This window comes from Drepanopeziza brunnea (genome assembly GCF_022702325.1).
Source record: "Drepanopeziza brunnea f. sp. 'multigermtubi' strain 214-2 chromosome Unknown ctg7, whole genome shotgun sequence".
Taxonomy (NCBI): Eukaryota; Fungi; Ascomycota; class Leotiomycetes; order Helotiales; family Drepanopezizaceae; genus Drepanopeziza; species Drepanopeziza brunnea.
Window position 1 is genome coordinate 1,273,039 of NW_027094070.1, and position 15,990 is coordinate 1,289,028.

At 43.7% G+C, this 15,990-nt stretch overlaps 2 protein-coding genes across 2 annotated transcripts; both read right to left on the bottom strand.

The window, feature by feature from the left end:
• Positions 1-85: 85 nt before the first annotated feature.
• L3040_004824 (uncharacterized protein) lies at positions 86-1,357 on the bottom strand (the record flags this gene model as incomplete). The annotated part of the gene is made up of 2 exons (XM_007288538.2): positions 86-396; positions 1,165-1,357. 2 exons carry the CDS (start codon positions 1,355-1,357, stop codon positions 86-88), a joined length of 504 nt encoding a protein of 167 aa, XP_007288600.2.
• A 2,014-nt stretch (positions 1,358-3,371) lies between these two features.
• Positions 3,372-4,777, bottom strand: L3040_004825 (uncharacterized protein; the record flags this gene model as incomplete). Its single annotated transcript, XM_007288539.1, has 3 exons — positions 3,372-4,070; positions 4,123-4,482; positions 4,541-4,777. 3 exons carry the CDS (start codon positions 4,775-4,777, stop codon positions 3,372-3,374), a joined length of 1,296 nt encoding a protein of 431 aa, XP_007288601.1.
• Between the last annotated feature and the right edge of the window lie 11,213 nt (positions 4,778-15,990).

A 15,990-nucleotide genomic window follows, 5' to 3' on the forward strand; every position in this document is an offset into this window, starting at 1 on the left:
CGAGCCGACCAAAAGCGTCCCTTCTCTCGCACCACCTACCTACCTATATACAGTGAATACCCTCACTCAACTCACAACTCACAACTCACAACTTCGCCTTCACCCTCTCTCCATCACCACCACCACCACCACTCCCGCCGTGCAGCACCTCCCTCAACGCATCCACCCCCGCCTGCACCACCAGCTGATCCTGCGCCGGCGTGCCCGTACTCGCCCCAATACCCCCAATGACCTCCCCGCGCGCATTCAGGATCGGCAGCCCGCCCCCGAAGGTTGTGAACCGACCGCCGTTACTGTTCCCCAGGCCGTACGCTGGGCCGCCGGGCCAGACGGCTTCCTTGTACAGGTGCGTGCCGAGGCGGTGGCCTGCTGCTGTGAAGGCTTTGTCTATCGCGACTAGAGAGAGAGAGAGGGGGGGGTATGTTAGACGGGGTTGGATGTGGGTGTGGGTGTGGGTGGGGGTGTTCTTAGGGGGTTGGGTGGAAGATTGAGGGATCGAGGGGACGAATGAGAGATGGAAATGGAAATGGAAATGGAGAGAGGGAGAAGGGAAGGTAATCCGTTTGGGTTTGGATGAAGGGGTGGATGGATAAGGAAACGAGTAAGCAAGTAAATCGATCGAACTATTCATTCAAAGCTTGGAAGAAAGCGCAAGAAAGAGCCAAGAGAGAAGAAGAAAGGGGAGTAAGAAAGGGGGGGGTGGCTGGGGGAGAATGATGTTCAACAATCAATATCAACATCAACTTCTACTACCTCGCAGGCGTGATCGTTACACCCTTGAGGGTAGGGTAACCAGGGGGTTTAAAGTGGAGAGTTAAACCTTTTGAGGCACCCTCAGGCGGTAGCAGTTCGGGGGGGCGGAGTGGTACCGGTAGATCAACATCAATCAGCACCAAAGAATCAAGAATCAACAATCAAAACCAAGAATCAACCCCTTTCCTTCCGTTTGACACGCCCCCCTCCCCCTTCCCTTCCAAAGATCCACCCAACCACAAAACCCCTCAAAAAAAAACCCCTCAAAAGAAACCCCTCTCAAAATCTCCCCCAAAACAATTTTTTTTTTAAGAATGACTAAAAGAAAAAGAAAAGAAAAGAAAAGAAAAGAAAAGAAAAGCAAACAAATAAACAAAAAAAAAAGAAAGAAAGAAAGAAAGACACACGTACTCCCAATACTCGTAATCTTCGCCCCCGGCATCCGCGCAAAGCAGAGCAGGTGCGTCGCCCCGTCCACGACGGCAATGTTCATGCCGAGACCGAGCTCCTGCGCGCGGCGCTCGGCGGCGGCAAGGGCGAGGCGGGCGCCGGCGAGGGTGAGTTGTTCGTGGGTTTGGGTTGGAGGGGGTGGTGGGGATGACATATTGAGATGGTGGAGAGGGGGGGGAAAGGGGGATGGGATGGATTGAGATTGAGATTGAGGTTGAGGTTGAGGAGGGGGGTTTGGATGGAGATGGAGAGGATGGGATTGAGGCTGAGCAAGCGGGTCTGGATGGAGGGTGGAGGTGGAGATGGAGATGGAGATGGAGATGGAGATGGAGATGGAGATGGAGATGGAGATGGAGATGGAAGAAGGGGTTGGGTTTCGCTTAGATGGGGATGGATTGGGCTGGACTCGACTTGACTAGCTAGCTCGCGGTGAAGAGACTCGGCCTTTTCTTTTTTTCCTCTTTAATTTACTTTCAACGACTCGTACGTAAGGGAACAGCTTCCGTTTCCACGGCTGTAGAAGAAGCTTCTCCTCCTTTCTTCTCCCTCTCACCGTCTCCCCATCTCTTATTTCTCTTCCTATTTGCCACTCCCGGTTTTCAGTTTCTTGGTTTTCAGTTTCTCGGTTGTCGGTTTTCAGTTTTCGGTTCTTAAATCTTCGGTTCTTGAATCTTCGGTTCTTAATTCTTCGGTTCTTAAATCTTCGGCTCTTGAATCATCCTTTTTTTTTTTGGTTCCGCTGCGGAGGATTTTCCTCCATTGAGCTCCCCTTCCCTACGTACCCACCTACCTGCCTAAGGTTTCAGCTCCGTAGTGGGGTCCGGTCGGGACACGTACCGGTACATACGGAGCATACATACAGTAACGACATAGTACCTACCGGTACATAACCGCTACGTATACCTTCATCCGTACGGCTGCCTTGCATCCGCTCCGTACAGTATTGGCTTGCTTATATTAAGGCGTGTATGTGCAGAACGGGCTTGACAGAATCTTGTCAGGTCAAGTCAAGTTAAGGTAAAGGTAAGTTAAGTCAAGTTAAGGTAAGTAAAGTTAAGGTAAGGTACGTTAAGTTGGGTTAAGTGAATTTAAGGTAAGGTAAGGTGAGTTAAGTCAAGTTAATTTTAGTTTTTGACCTTAGGGTTTTGGATATCGAGTTTGGGTTAAGGCTTTGGGTTTTCTCTTCTTTGGGTTTTAGTTAATAAGAAGCTTGTACGCGTGAAACCGGCTGTGAATACGACGGGCTTAATTTAGTTAGGTTAAGGTACGATTAGACTTTTAGCTCCTGAGTTTTCGGTTTTTAGGGTTTCAGTTAGTAATGAGCTTGTATGAGTGAAACGCGTTGGTTTGAGTTGCAGACAGGTAAGCGGGCAGGGAGGCAGGTAAGCGTTTTGTTACTATATGTGGATGGGATGGGGTAGGATTGGACACTAAACTTAGATGGGACTCAATTTTCATACAAGTCTTGCAAGATGTATATGAGGCCATGTAATACATGATACGTCACGTAACGTACCGTAACGTCACCAATATCCAATTGAAAACACTTAGCTTAGCGAAGGGATGGGAATAGAGCGTCGGGGAATGATCGAGACCGAGATCGATCGATCGTTGGACGAGCGAGGCAAAGCAGACAGACAGGACTCCTAATCCCATCCCTAGCACCAACCAAACCTAATAGTAAGAAACATCTCACAAAGGACTCCATCAATTTATATTATTCAACATGCAAGAAGGCGAAAAACACATGTGAATTGTTTGAATTTTCAAGACAGAGACGTAAAACGTAAGCATTAGTCCTGTTGCACATGTTCGTTGGTTTGTTGATGGGGTAAATCCTTGACATATATATACACGGAAAAGGCCTTCTCCAACCGCCCAGCCTCTAGCCTGACCTCGCAACAGAGACCTCAGGGTATGCATGTACTTATAATGTGTGTGTCCGACAAGAGGGGGGAAGTAAAGAAGGAAAAGAACGCTCTTGTCGGGTTTTCCGCACAGCGGAAAAAAGAAAGGATGAAAAGTACAATGCGTGCCATGATTAGCCTCTCCCGCTGGCGTGCTGGGTGTAGGGTTGAGCCGAGCCGAAGGTGAGAAGGGGGAGGGGTTTGTGGTGGTAGTCGGGGTGGTCGTGGTGGTCGTGGTTATCGGGGAGAGGAAGCGAACGCTTACAAGCATTGGTGGTAGTAGTCGTTGAGCTTGGTGCAGCTACCGGAAGAGCAGCTCGTGGGACCGGAGTATTCTAGGCCTCCGCATTGGCCGTAAATGGCCACGCCAGAACCGCCAGCGCCGCCAGTTCCGCCATTTCCACCACCAGATCCGGGCTTCTCACCAGTGGGATATCCACCATTTCCACCATTTCCACCATTTCCACCAGTTCCGCCATTTCCACCAGTTCCGCCATTTCCACCAGTTCCGCCATTTCCGCCGGGGGTTTTGGTGGGGGAAGGTCTAGTTTTGGTGACCATGGTGGTTTTGGCCTTGCAAGAATTCTTCTTGGGCTTGGGCGTGGTGGGGCCGGGAGTGATTTCTGGGTTGGGCTCGTAAACAGGCGTCCCCTTATCCTCTCCAGTGGGGGGAGTGGTGGGGGGAGTCTTGTCCTCTCCAGTAGGGGGAGTGGTGGGTGGAGTCTTGTCCTCTCCAGTGGGGGGAGTGGTGGGGGGAGTCTTGTCCTCTCCATCGGGGGGTGTCTCGTCGTATACAGGCGGTGTAGTATTGTTACCGCCTGGCGTTCCACCGGTCGCTCCGTCCCAGACCGGTGGGCCTGGAATGGTGTACTCGCCGACAGCGTTGCCGTAGATGTTGAACGTGACTCCTGGGTCGGCCTCAGTGTACGCGCCTGGGATGGCGACACCTGCTGGGAGTTCCTATCGCTTCGTTAGCCCACTGCGGTCGTGTCGTCTGAGACGAGGTGCTTACGGTGGTTCCGGAACCGGTCACCGAGATCTGGACACACTCCATGTAGAACTGGGCACCCCGAGCCTGATTCGCGGAGTAGGAGACATCACCCTCGTGTAGAGCAATGATCTCGCCACGGAGGAGGTACTCGCCCGGGGCGAGGGAAGCGGGGATGGTGAGTTCCTGCTTTCCCCTGTCTGCCCTCAACTTGTCGACGCCCCATGTGGTCCCGTCGTAGCCAACTTCGGACAGCTTGACCCACACGTCTCCAGCTCCATTGGAATCCATTGGGGCGATATAAGAAATCACGGGTCCCTTGTGGGACTCAGCGATGATGTCGTCACCCGGGGTGTTGCCCTCGTGGAACCACTGGAGGGTGACCTGGAGAAGAAGTTAGTCGGAGTCAGAGCGCATTGGGACCAAGATCGTTGTGACGTACGGCGGAACCGGCGGGGACTTCAACTGTCTTCTCCGCGGGAACATTGTTGACGTTGCAGGTCATGTCAGGGGAATCGACTTCCTTGACGGGACTGTTGTTTGGTGGGTAACGAATGTATCCGCCCGCTACGTTCCCAGGACCTTGGTCCACCCCGTCCACAGATATGCTGTGGATAGTGGCATGGGCATTGGCCAGAGCGAACGTGGCCGCGCCCGAGATGATTTGCGAGTACTTCATTTGGAACTTGGGTAACAGCGACTAGCGGAGTTAGTTCGAGAAAGGGTCCGGTGAGGACAAGGTGGTAGAAGAGCAAAAGTGAATGAATGAGTTGTGTAAAGGAAAGACAAGTGAATTGAGAACGTAAGAGGTGCAAGAAAGTGCAGTGGAGGGGAGCGACTGGCGCGATGGAGAACGAGGATGAAGAGGAGAGTCGAGGAACGGGACGTTGCATAGCTATATACTTTCACTCCTCCGGGGAAAGACAACAGAGATAGATGCCAAGTGATGATATAGACAGCGACGTCGTAGAATTCAGATGAAGTCAAATTTTCCTTGCAGCGCGGCCAGCGGATTGCAGCGGATGCGGCGTCTGATCCGCGCGACGTCCTCCATGGGCGCTCAATCTGGGGGTCCATGAAACCCTCAACACAGGCCATCCAATATATCAAGCTCTCGTTAACGGGGTCGCTGTCGCCGCCAAGGGGGTTCTGGCAAGATTACGGAGCTTTTGTCGTGGCACTGCAATGGCACTTGTTTGTGTAGTATCTGTTAGTTATTTTCGGTCGTGTCGTGGGTCCGAGGCGCGCCCTTCCCTGCACCACCTCCTTATATCACGCATGGCCGAGGCATCGGGGCCCATCACGTATAAGATCACCAAGATGAGCACTGCACCTCTTAATTTAGGACCCGCCACGTTTCAGACCGGGGGCAGACGAGAGAAGAAGGATGTTTCCGGGAAACTTCGGTGGATGGGGATGGGGATGGCGATGGCAATGCGATGGCGATGAGATGATGGGGATCGGATGGGATAATGGGGATGGGATGGGATGGGGATGGGGATGGGGATGGGGATGGGGATGGGGATGGGGATGAAAAGCAAAGAGAAGAAAGAAACAATAAATGAAAGAAAGAAAGTAAGTAAAAATAAAAAAAACTAAGAGAAAACACGTGACGCGGGGAACCAAGACGGAGATGGATTATTGATTACCCGTATCCTATAAGTTAAACTAAGAGTAAAACTACGACCTCGGTTCATCTGCAGCGCTATACGATATCTTCAATTCGACTCGACCGCCAGCGACACACATACACATCGATAAGTACCAATATGCATCATCATTACCATCATGTCGTTTTCATTATCGACATTGATTTCCGCTCGAGACTTTGTTTTGCTTGCTTGTGCTCGTACCGGTACTAGGTACTACCGTACTATCCGTACTAGGTACTGGTACCGTACTACTACGACTCCTGCCTACGACTCCTACTATATTCCTACTATACTTTGGAACACGACGAGCCTCTGCGAGTCAGTTGCCAATTCCAATCCCCACCCTAGAGGCAGCGGCACCGGTAACCGGTCATATTCCGACCCGAGCGAAGCATCGAGAGGTTCCCGACTCTATTTTCATTTCGTTTTTCAAATAATTCCGCCCCCCTCCCCCCACCTCCGGAGAAAAAAAAAAGGAAAAACAAAAAAACAAAAAAACAAAAAAACAAAAAAACAAAAAAACAAAAAAACAAAAAAACAAAAAAACAAAAAATAAAAATAAAAAACAAAAAACCTTGCGAGATACGTCCCTCCGTTCCCCGGCCAGTCCATGCGCCGAGGGTGGGCGGTGATCGACGCCCGACGAGCATGAGGTGAGGCTGGAGGTACGTAGTAGTAGGTCCGTCTCCGTGTCAGGGACAGATCTTCAGGGCGGGCGGCTTCTCGATCGTAGAAACCAGCGAAAAACCTTAAAACCTTCACAAGAAATTCATTTCCCAGCGACCGGGCCAGTCTGGCTTTACTCGCTCGCTGGCCAGCACTATTACCGCTGTGTTTAATTAATCTGCATACCGTCGCTCGTCCGAATTTCACGGCGCGAGTTGCGGCCGTAGAGTGGGCGGATGCTTTACTCTGTATGATCTTCATAACTGTCACTAACGGTGACCCAGGATAAGTTCCGGGGGTTGTTGTAACGGTAGTGATGAGCCATGTAGTTAGTCACGTGAAGCTATACTATGCAAGCCTATGCAGGATTTATAATCAGTGCCAAGAGAAATGACGGCGAGTCATCTTAGATCACGGAACGGGTCGGCCCGAGTTATGTACCACTGAGGCTGCCTTCAAATTTTAAATCTCCACTTTAAACCCCCTGGCTACCCTATCCTTAGGTAAAGGTGTAACACTGACGCCTGTGACGTTATAGTAGTACTACAGTACTATATGATACGGCTAAGTTTAATCCAGCCAAGTGGCTGGACAGCCGCATGACGTATCAGCGCCTGAAACAATCATGAGTCATTCACTCACGTGTCATTATTTTAATAAGCTATCGTACCGCGGCGCATCGAGGCGATATATGAGTGCACATGCACGGGCCACCTTGTTTGATCTTTTATAGAGACTCGTCATTTGTATAGAAGTGCATGAGCCACTTCGCAGCGGCCTCCGGGGCCTCTCCGATATAAAGCGTGTTTGAAGGGGATCCCTCTCTTACAATAACTTACCGAATGAATTATTTTGTCCATAAAAATCCTTCGGTGTATATTTGGCCTATGCCATTATCCATTCTCATAACTTTAATCTAAATATGTGAAGGCATCTTATATATATCGTTGAGTTTGAGATTGTTATCGTCGGTTACCTTGAATTAAATCTGTAAAAAATCCCGAAGGCGGCACAGTAACGGTATACCACTTAATAAATAACAACTATTAATATCAATAGGTAAAAAAAAAAATCTTGCTATGCTTGGAAAACTTTGCTTTACGAGCGTGAATTAAGGGTAGAAAGATGCATCTATTTATGGTGACCTGATACATTAAAATACAATGAAAATACAGCTAAAAACTGTCCTAAATAATTCCATTTTACTTGTCTGATTCGAATGAATATCTTAATAACCACAACCTTAATTCACAAAAACGCCCTACAGATCGAAAATGAATTATCTAATATGCTATATCGCTGAATGTATTAATTATTAAATAAAAGTTGGTAGTGATGCACGTATTCTTTTGATGGATTCGAATAAAAGTCCCATTTTCGTGTTCCTCGCTTTTTCTAGTATCTACATAGCAATTCTGACATATACGCACTACCTTAAAAAGCAGGCAGGAGGTTACTCAAACCGTCACCCGATAATCGGATGACGGTCTCTTTAAAAGATGGTCTTGAGAAGTGAGCATCAGTAGTGGATCACTTTAAGCCGATACTTAAGATTGAATAGAATCTGAAAACAAAGGATTAAAATTATTTTAATCGAGTAAACCGTCTTTTATCAAAGCTCGTCTTTTCGCCAAAAGATTATTACTAAAATAAGACCGTTTTGATCGATTAGATCGTCGTTTACAAAAGTCGGTCTTTTTACGAAAAGACCGTCTCCGATCGTTTTTGGATCATATTAGGACCGTCCTACAGCCGTCTTATAGCCGTCCTAAGGCCGTCCTTGAATTTAAACCCGTTTCGGGAGGATTTAGATTAGTAAGCAAACAAGTCACAAAATATGCTTTTCAGCTCCCCATTCCTCTTACTTACCCCTTTCTATATTTATCCTATCTCAACCCTTACTAAGCGAAGGAGCTGCACGACGTGCAGTAAACTTTTGTCAAACCGATCGATTCCGATTATAGAAATTTTAAAGCGTCAATAGATAAGCCGTTGCAGCGATAATCGTCGGTTACCTTGAGTTTAATCTGTAAAAAATCCCGACCTGGCTGCTGTTACGATACTGACAGCCCTCAGGCCTTGGCACGGTTGGTTAGAGGATTAAGGATTAGTCAGCTGCCCTAGTCCCTTCCTAGACTAGGCCCCCGCTAGCGGCCGCATCGGGGTACATGACCCCTCGCCTTTCTTGTATTATAGTTCTTCTCTTCCTCGTCTTTTCTTCTTATTACTTAGCGTACTAGTTGGTAATAGTACAATACAATTAGCTATTAGCCGTAATATAAGAAAAGACCGACCACCTTCGCTACGAAGCATAATATCGACCCCGTTTTCGATATACTTCGAACTGCCTCAACTGCAATTCGAAGGTCCTTTTAAGTTACACTAGCTCTCGCTTTCTTTCTTAAAAGTTTAAGTACTTTGATCAAACATCCTCGCTGATTTCATAATCTTAAAGAAAGCTGGACTTTTAAGCTCGAACTGCTATCGTTGCAATTCGACCTTCACCTCTTATTTTCGCTTAGACTGCTTTCGCTATAATCCTTTCTTTCTATCCTTCTTCGAAACCTCCGAAAAAACTTTATAAATACGATATATACATAAAAAGGATTCCGAAGCTTCTTTATTAGAACGGCGACTGATACTTTTATACAAACTTTACTCGAAGGCTTAAAGAACGTGCACGCTTCGCTTGTACTGATCTTTTTCTTTTTTATTAGTAATCATTGTTCAGCTTTAAGTCTTTCTTTCTACTGCTTAATTGATAGCTAGCCCTTCCGTTATGTCGTACCTTATACAAGCTAGATTAAAAGATTAAAGCTATAAAGATCACGCTTGCTTTAAAGAAACTTCTTGAACTTGAATGCTTTCTTTTTATTAATGCCGCGATCTACTGACTTTTTAATCACCGCGCGTAAGCTTTACGCGTTCATTTCTATAAAGCACTTAATTGCTACACGCGTTTTAGCGCTTTTAAAAACACTAGAAAACGTTGTAAAGCATATCGAAAGTTACTTTTCCTTTTAGCTTTTATCCGAGCTCGCCGACCTTTCTTTCGATTTTAATATTAAATAGACTAAAAGTAAAAGTAGCAAGTTTATACGCGCTTTAAATGCTTAAGTAAAGATTGCAATCTTAAAAGATATAAATAATAATAACGCACTTTCCTTATTTAACGACGCACTCTTACTTAAGCTTTAGCTAGATCTTTAAGCTATTGTTTTCATTATTAAGCGTTAACGATACGTCTTCTTTCGATTTCTTATTAGCTTAATCACTCTTTTTGCAGCACGACTTTTTACGATTAATAAGCAATTCCTTAACAGTTCAATACTCGAACCAGTCTTTATTCGCGACCTTTCCGTTAATATGTCTGCTTTTACCTTCGTTTTTACGGCTGCTTAGCAAGAACTTAGAAGCTATAATTAACGCTATCATAGCTATAGTTACACAAGCCTTAAGAAAAGAGCGCGCTTTTAAGCAAGCTTCTCCGACTACTCAACTTGCGGTCTAGCAAGCTACGAAGCCTGCCGCTTTAATAGCAGACTTATAGCTAGTCTTCGAGTACTACTTCTTAATCTTAGATCCTTTTGTACTCTTTATCGAGAGCAATAAGGTCAAATAGCCTCGCTCTTAGTTTAACGACTATCGAAGTAACGTCGACTACGACGCATAAAAGATAGATATAAAGTTTTTTTTTAAAAAATACTCTAGCAACTTCTTTATTAGCTCTTCTTAAGTAAAAGCTTATTTTAAGTGCACTTTAAGAGAAGCTAAGACGATGATTTTAAAACACATGTCTTTTGACTTTGCTGATATTTGCAAAGATTCCGCCGATATCTTGCGTATCTTAAACTACCGCTTTTTTAACCACAATCGTATCTAATCTGCTCGCAAGAACTATTACTAGCTTACAATAAGTAAGAATATGTTTTACAACGATTTCCGAACCAAGTTCACCGCTTTCGCAATCATTAGCAAGATTTCTTACAGCCGATAGTTCGAAGACTTATATAAGAAAGTTTCTTTAGCTCTTAAGACTCACTTTATAATCGAAAAGTATAAGATGCAAAGAAGCTATGAACTCTTAAACGAATACTTAGCTATTATCGATTGAAAGTCTCGTAACATCAAGTCAAAAGAAGCTGCTATTGCACGCCGCTATACTGCTTATGCTACCCTTTCGAATGTTACTTTCACTTTAAGCGTTAGTACTTCGGGCATACGTAGCATTTTAAAAAAAGAAAGCTAGCGCTTAGCTTTAATTTCCTTTGCCCTTCGTGCTACGTCTTTTGCTACATCTTTTGTTCCTTTTTTTTCGAGCTCCCGCTCGACAAGTCCTTTTGTTACAGTCTGTTACGGCTGCAAGAAGCCCGATCATATTCAACGTAAATGCTTAGACTTTAAGCTTAACAAGAAGATCGCAAAGATGACTATTAGTCAAGATCTAGCAAACTGTGACGAACTGATGAATTCTGACCTTAGAATACAAAGTGAAGAGAGGAAACAAGAAGCTCGGGGAGCTCAGGAAGGTCTATATACATGGCTACAAGCGCTAGGCCTGGATGGGTGATCAGCTGACTGCAGGTAACAAGGCAGGCTGTCACACTACCCCCTTAAAGAGCGGTCCTAGCTCTCTCAAAAGTACCTGACAGAGGAAGGAAAAAAATTCAGTCGTGAACCATGGTTCACGGGTAGAATTGCTAAAAAAAACCAAAAAATACGCCGAAGCTACAAATCGCGATAGTCGTTAAGGTCAGCGTCGTAGCCTCTAGAAGCGTTCTATTCCGCTAAAATTTCCTCCCTTTCGTCCGAGTCAAACTCGCTTAAACCCTCATTTTCCTTGACAGGTCGGTCCGAAAAAGGGTCCTAGAGAACTCGCTTCTTTGTCAAGGGCTTAGCTGGGAGGAGGGTACAGCCAGCTATCTAGTGGTCGATTGCACCGCAACGGGTATAGCGATTTGATTTGCGCTAAGCTTCGCGCTGATCAAGAGTGCTGTGAGGAGCATGCTGGAGAGTGGGGTATCGGTCTTCTAACAGCTGAGTTTGGTTAGCCTCGTGAGCGTCGATAAGCTCTATAGCGCCGAGCTCGTTGGCGTGCTGCAATTGCTCGAGTTGTTGAGCGCGGTCGACTGCCGAAAGGTCCATTGGGTCGCCGGGAAGAGGGCCCGTTGACGTGCGAAGGCGGTTCTGAAGAAGGGGAGCCGAAGGTCGAGGGAATCCGTGGGACGGGCCGGAAAGACCGGAAGAGCCGGAAGAGCGTCCAAGCTGCTGAGTGACGTGCACGTATTCGGTATACGTGGTCGGGAGAGTCAATTGGCCATTCAGACGGGTCCGTATAGTTGAGTTCAGACCATTGCGGAACGCAATAATCTTATTAGCGTCGGGCTAAGTCTGACAGCGAGCAGCGTGCAAAAGTCGTTCGAAGCGTAAGACGTAAATATAAAGAGCGTCCGTACCTTGCTTGCAAGCAAGCAGCTTATCTTCAGCTTCTTGAATTTTGTTTGGATTGTCGTAAGCGAGAGCGAGCTGATCTAGAAGAGTATTGTAGTCCTAATTGCCGGAGTCTTGAGCTGAGGCTAATTGAGTCAAAACCATTGCTTGGGGACCGGGTTCCATATTAAAGTAAACGTAGTAGAACTGCGCAGTGGGTCCGCCAAGAGCCTCACCGTCGACGAGAAGCTTGGCCTTGATTGAGGGGAGCCAGGTATCCCACCGCTGAACCGTACCGTTGAACTTATCGGGATCAAGAAGGACGCATTTGCGCTAGCGAGGGGCCGTCCGTAATTGCTCTACGAGAGACTCCAATTGAGCGATTCTCGTAAGGGGGGAAGGGCCGTCGTCTTCGTGGGAGGACATGGTAGTGGAATGAGAGGGGGCGTTTGAGTGTCGGAAACGCCAGGAAAAAGAGTAGGGAAGAGAGTTCGTCTTGCAACCGAAGTGCAAAAAATTGAGGAAGGGAGCTCTTTTAAGTCGGAAGAGCTAAGGAAAAGGTGAAGTCGTAAAAAAAAAAAATAATCTGTAAGCAATAAATGAAGACCGTGGAGCACCTAACAAGTAACTTATTCCGTTCTTAACAATAATCAATAAGCCGTAATCTGTAAGCTGTAACAATAATCAATAACAATAAGCTGTAATACGACGACCTAATCGAAAGACTTTGTATAATGTGACGAACTGATGAATTCTGACTTTAGAATACAAAGTGAGGAGAGGAAACAAGAAGCTCGGGGAGCTCAGGAAGGTCTATATATATGGCTACAGGCGCTAGGCCTGGATGGGTGATCAGCTGACTGCAGGTAACAAGGCAGGCTGTCACACAAACGACCTCTTTTTAAGAAACTTTTAAGCCGTAAAAAAAACTTTTATTACAACGTAAGCTATGATATATAAAAAGAATTGCGATTTGATTTCCGGTCTTTTATTAAAAGACCTTAATTCTTAGTTCCGATAGAACTAGCACGTAATAGATTTTTTATTAAAACTACTGTATATATTAATAGCGGAGCAAACATTTTTAACGCGATTAAAACCTTTTTAGCTTTTTAGCTCTCTTAACGATTCGGTAATAAGTTTATTACTTTGCTTTACTTAATCGTCTTTACTAAGTATAATAGTGCTCCGAGTGATTTAATCACTTATGCTATACTTTTCACTTTTATTATTGATCGTCGCCGCATCAATTTCCTTTTTTTAATTACGAAGCTAAGCTTTATAAACGTTTTAATTAGTCGGAAGTTCCTCGTATACTACGATATTAACTAGCGATTTAATGCTAAACCTTAGTTATACTAGCTTTCGGATATGCTTATTATTCTTTACTTTAGCACCCGGATCTTTCTAGACCTTTTTCATACAGCTATTAAGCTTAGTTATCAAGCTGATACTTCTCGGCGAAACTAATTACTCGACGAATAAAATGCTACCTTTCAAATCAATACTCTTTAGCTTACTTTTGCTACTTTACAAGTCAAGTCGCTTAAACGAAGCTCCAACTTCGCCTGCGATCTTTAAAAACGCTTAACTATAATAAACAAGTACTTGCGCGGCTTAGCTAGTATAAATAAGCAAGATCTTATTAAAAACGGACAAAACTTTACTTTTAACGCGCACAAAAGCATCGTTAATATCTCTTTAATCGGTGCTTTTTTAATAAAGCGTAGGCTGCTCCATGGGGCCTTATGGGGCCCCACGGAGTTTTGGGTCCTCTTCACGAGGGAACCCACGGGGGGTACAAAATTCTGCCCCTCTTTATAGGGAAACCTTATGGGGCGTAAGGTTACTTTATAAGGTTTATATACATAAAAATATGTATATGCATAATTATTAATTAGGTTTACTAATCACATTTATTAATCACATTTACTAATCACATTTACTAATTACATTTACTAATCACATTTATTAATCAGAGACTTAAAGTATTAGTCAAATTTATTAGTTATAAAGGCTTAAGGGTTGGTAAAGACCCGTTCTTTAGCTTAAGTTTATTAATTATAAAGAGTTGATAAAGACCCGTCTTTTTGCAGTTACGTAGAATACGTTTAACTCGGTCTTCGCTTTTAGCTTAAGCTCTTGTTTATAAGCATAGTTTAAATAAATCTCGTTTGACTTAAGTAGCTTTCTTAGCTTTTAGCACTTGTTGCTTTACTTAAACTCATTTTCATTCGAGAACTTGAAGGTGAAGCGTTTGTATGTTAAAGTGCTATCGATAGTGAAAGGGTATAGCATTAATAGCTCTTTTAAGATGTTTTTAGCTTCGGCATGATCGCTATCGAAAAGCTTAAGAGTAAGATCATTTAAGATCAATCGAACTTTAATATCTTTATAAGTGAATTGCTTTTTAATTGGGTTGAGGAAAAAGACAAAGTGGTCGAAGAGACAAAGGACTTAAGCGCTCTTTTTTTAAATAAAAAATCAATTAGTGATTATAGAATATAGATATTATTATTAACTTTATTAGCACTGTAATGCTTGATATCGAACTTATCGATAAAACTTTTGCGACCTTTCTATTCGTAATCGAGGCCGATTAGTTTTAGAAACAAAGCGGTATCTTTTTCGTTATAGCAAGTAAATATTAAATTAATAACGTTACTATTAATATAAACGACTACGAAATCTTTATAGCGATTAAGTATCTCGTTGATTAGCTTGTTGCTATTAGTGCTAAAAGGGTTGACCTCGATTATAGCGTTATAAAGGAAGGGAATCGATATTGCTAAATAAAGAAAATAATTAGCTTGAAGTAAAGAATCAAAAAGCAAAGAATCAAAAGGAAAATAATTACTTAAGTTGAGTGTAGTTGTAATTGAGTATTAAAGTTGGTTGAAAAGTTAGGTGTTGAGGTTAAGAAGTTAAGTGTTGAAGTTGAGGTTAAAAAGTTGGGTGTTAAGGTTAAGAAGTTGAAGTTGAGTGTTAAGGTTAAGGTTGAGAAGTTGAATAGAAAGTAATTATAATGATAATAAAAAAAAGAAAAGGAAAAGGAGAAGGAGCGAGTACTTATATAAAAATAAAAGTATAGCTTAATCGTAATCAAGGTATTGCTTCGATTTATTAAAAGTGAATTATAATATTTGAAATAATGAATCGACGCGGAACAAAGAAAATAACGCGTTTTAAAATAATAAATCGACGCGAAATAAAGAAAATAACGCGTCGCTTAATAATAATCGTAATGCTTCGATTCAATAAAAGTGAATTATAATATTTAAAACACGAACTCGACGCGGAACAAAAAAGGAACGCTTCGCTTAATAAATCTGATTAATAAATCTGATTAGTAAATTTGATTAGTAAATCTGATTAATAAATGCTGCACGGAAAGAAACCTTACATGCTGCACGTCTTTTTATTACACGTGCTTAGCTCGGCTATAGCTCGGTTATAGCTCGGCTATAGCACGTGCTTTACCGTACGTAATCTGATTAGTAAATCTGATTAGTAAATCTAATTAGTAAATGCTGCACAAAAAGAATTAACGTACTTAAGGCTGCTATACGTAACTTACGTAAAGCTATTATACGTAACTTACGTAAAGCTGCTATACGTAACTTACGTAAGGCTGCTACACGTAACTTACGTAAGGCTATTATACGTAACTTACGTAAGGCTGCTATACGTAACTTACGTAAGGCTGCTATACTTAACGTACTTAAAGCTGCTATACGTAAACTACGTAAAGCTGTTATACGTAACTTACGTAAGGCTGCCACACTTAACGTACTTAAGGCTGCTATAGCTCGGCTATAGCTCGGCTATAGCACGTGCTTTACTATACGTAATCTGATTAGTAAATCTGATTAGTAAATCTGATTAGTAAATTTAATTAATAAATACTGCATAAAAAGAATTAACGTACTTAAAGCTGTTATACGTAACTTACGTAAAGCTGCTACACGTAACTTACGTAAAGCTGCTATACTTAACGTACTTAAAGCTGTTATACGTAACTTACGTAAAGCTGCTATACGTAACTTACGTAAAGCTGCTACACTTAACGTACTTAAAGCTGCTATAGCTCGGCTATAGCTCGGCTATAGCTCGGCTATAGCACGTGCTTTACCGTACGTAATTT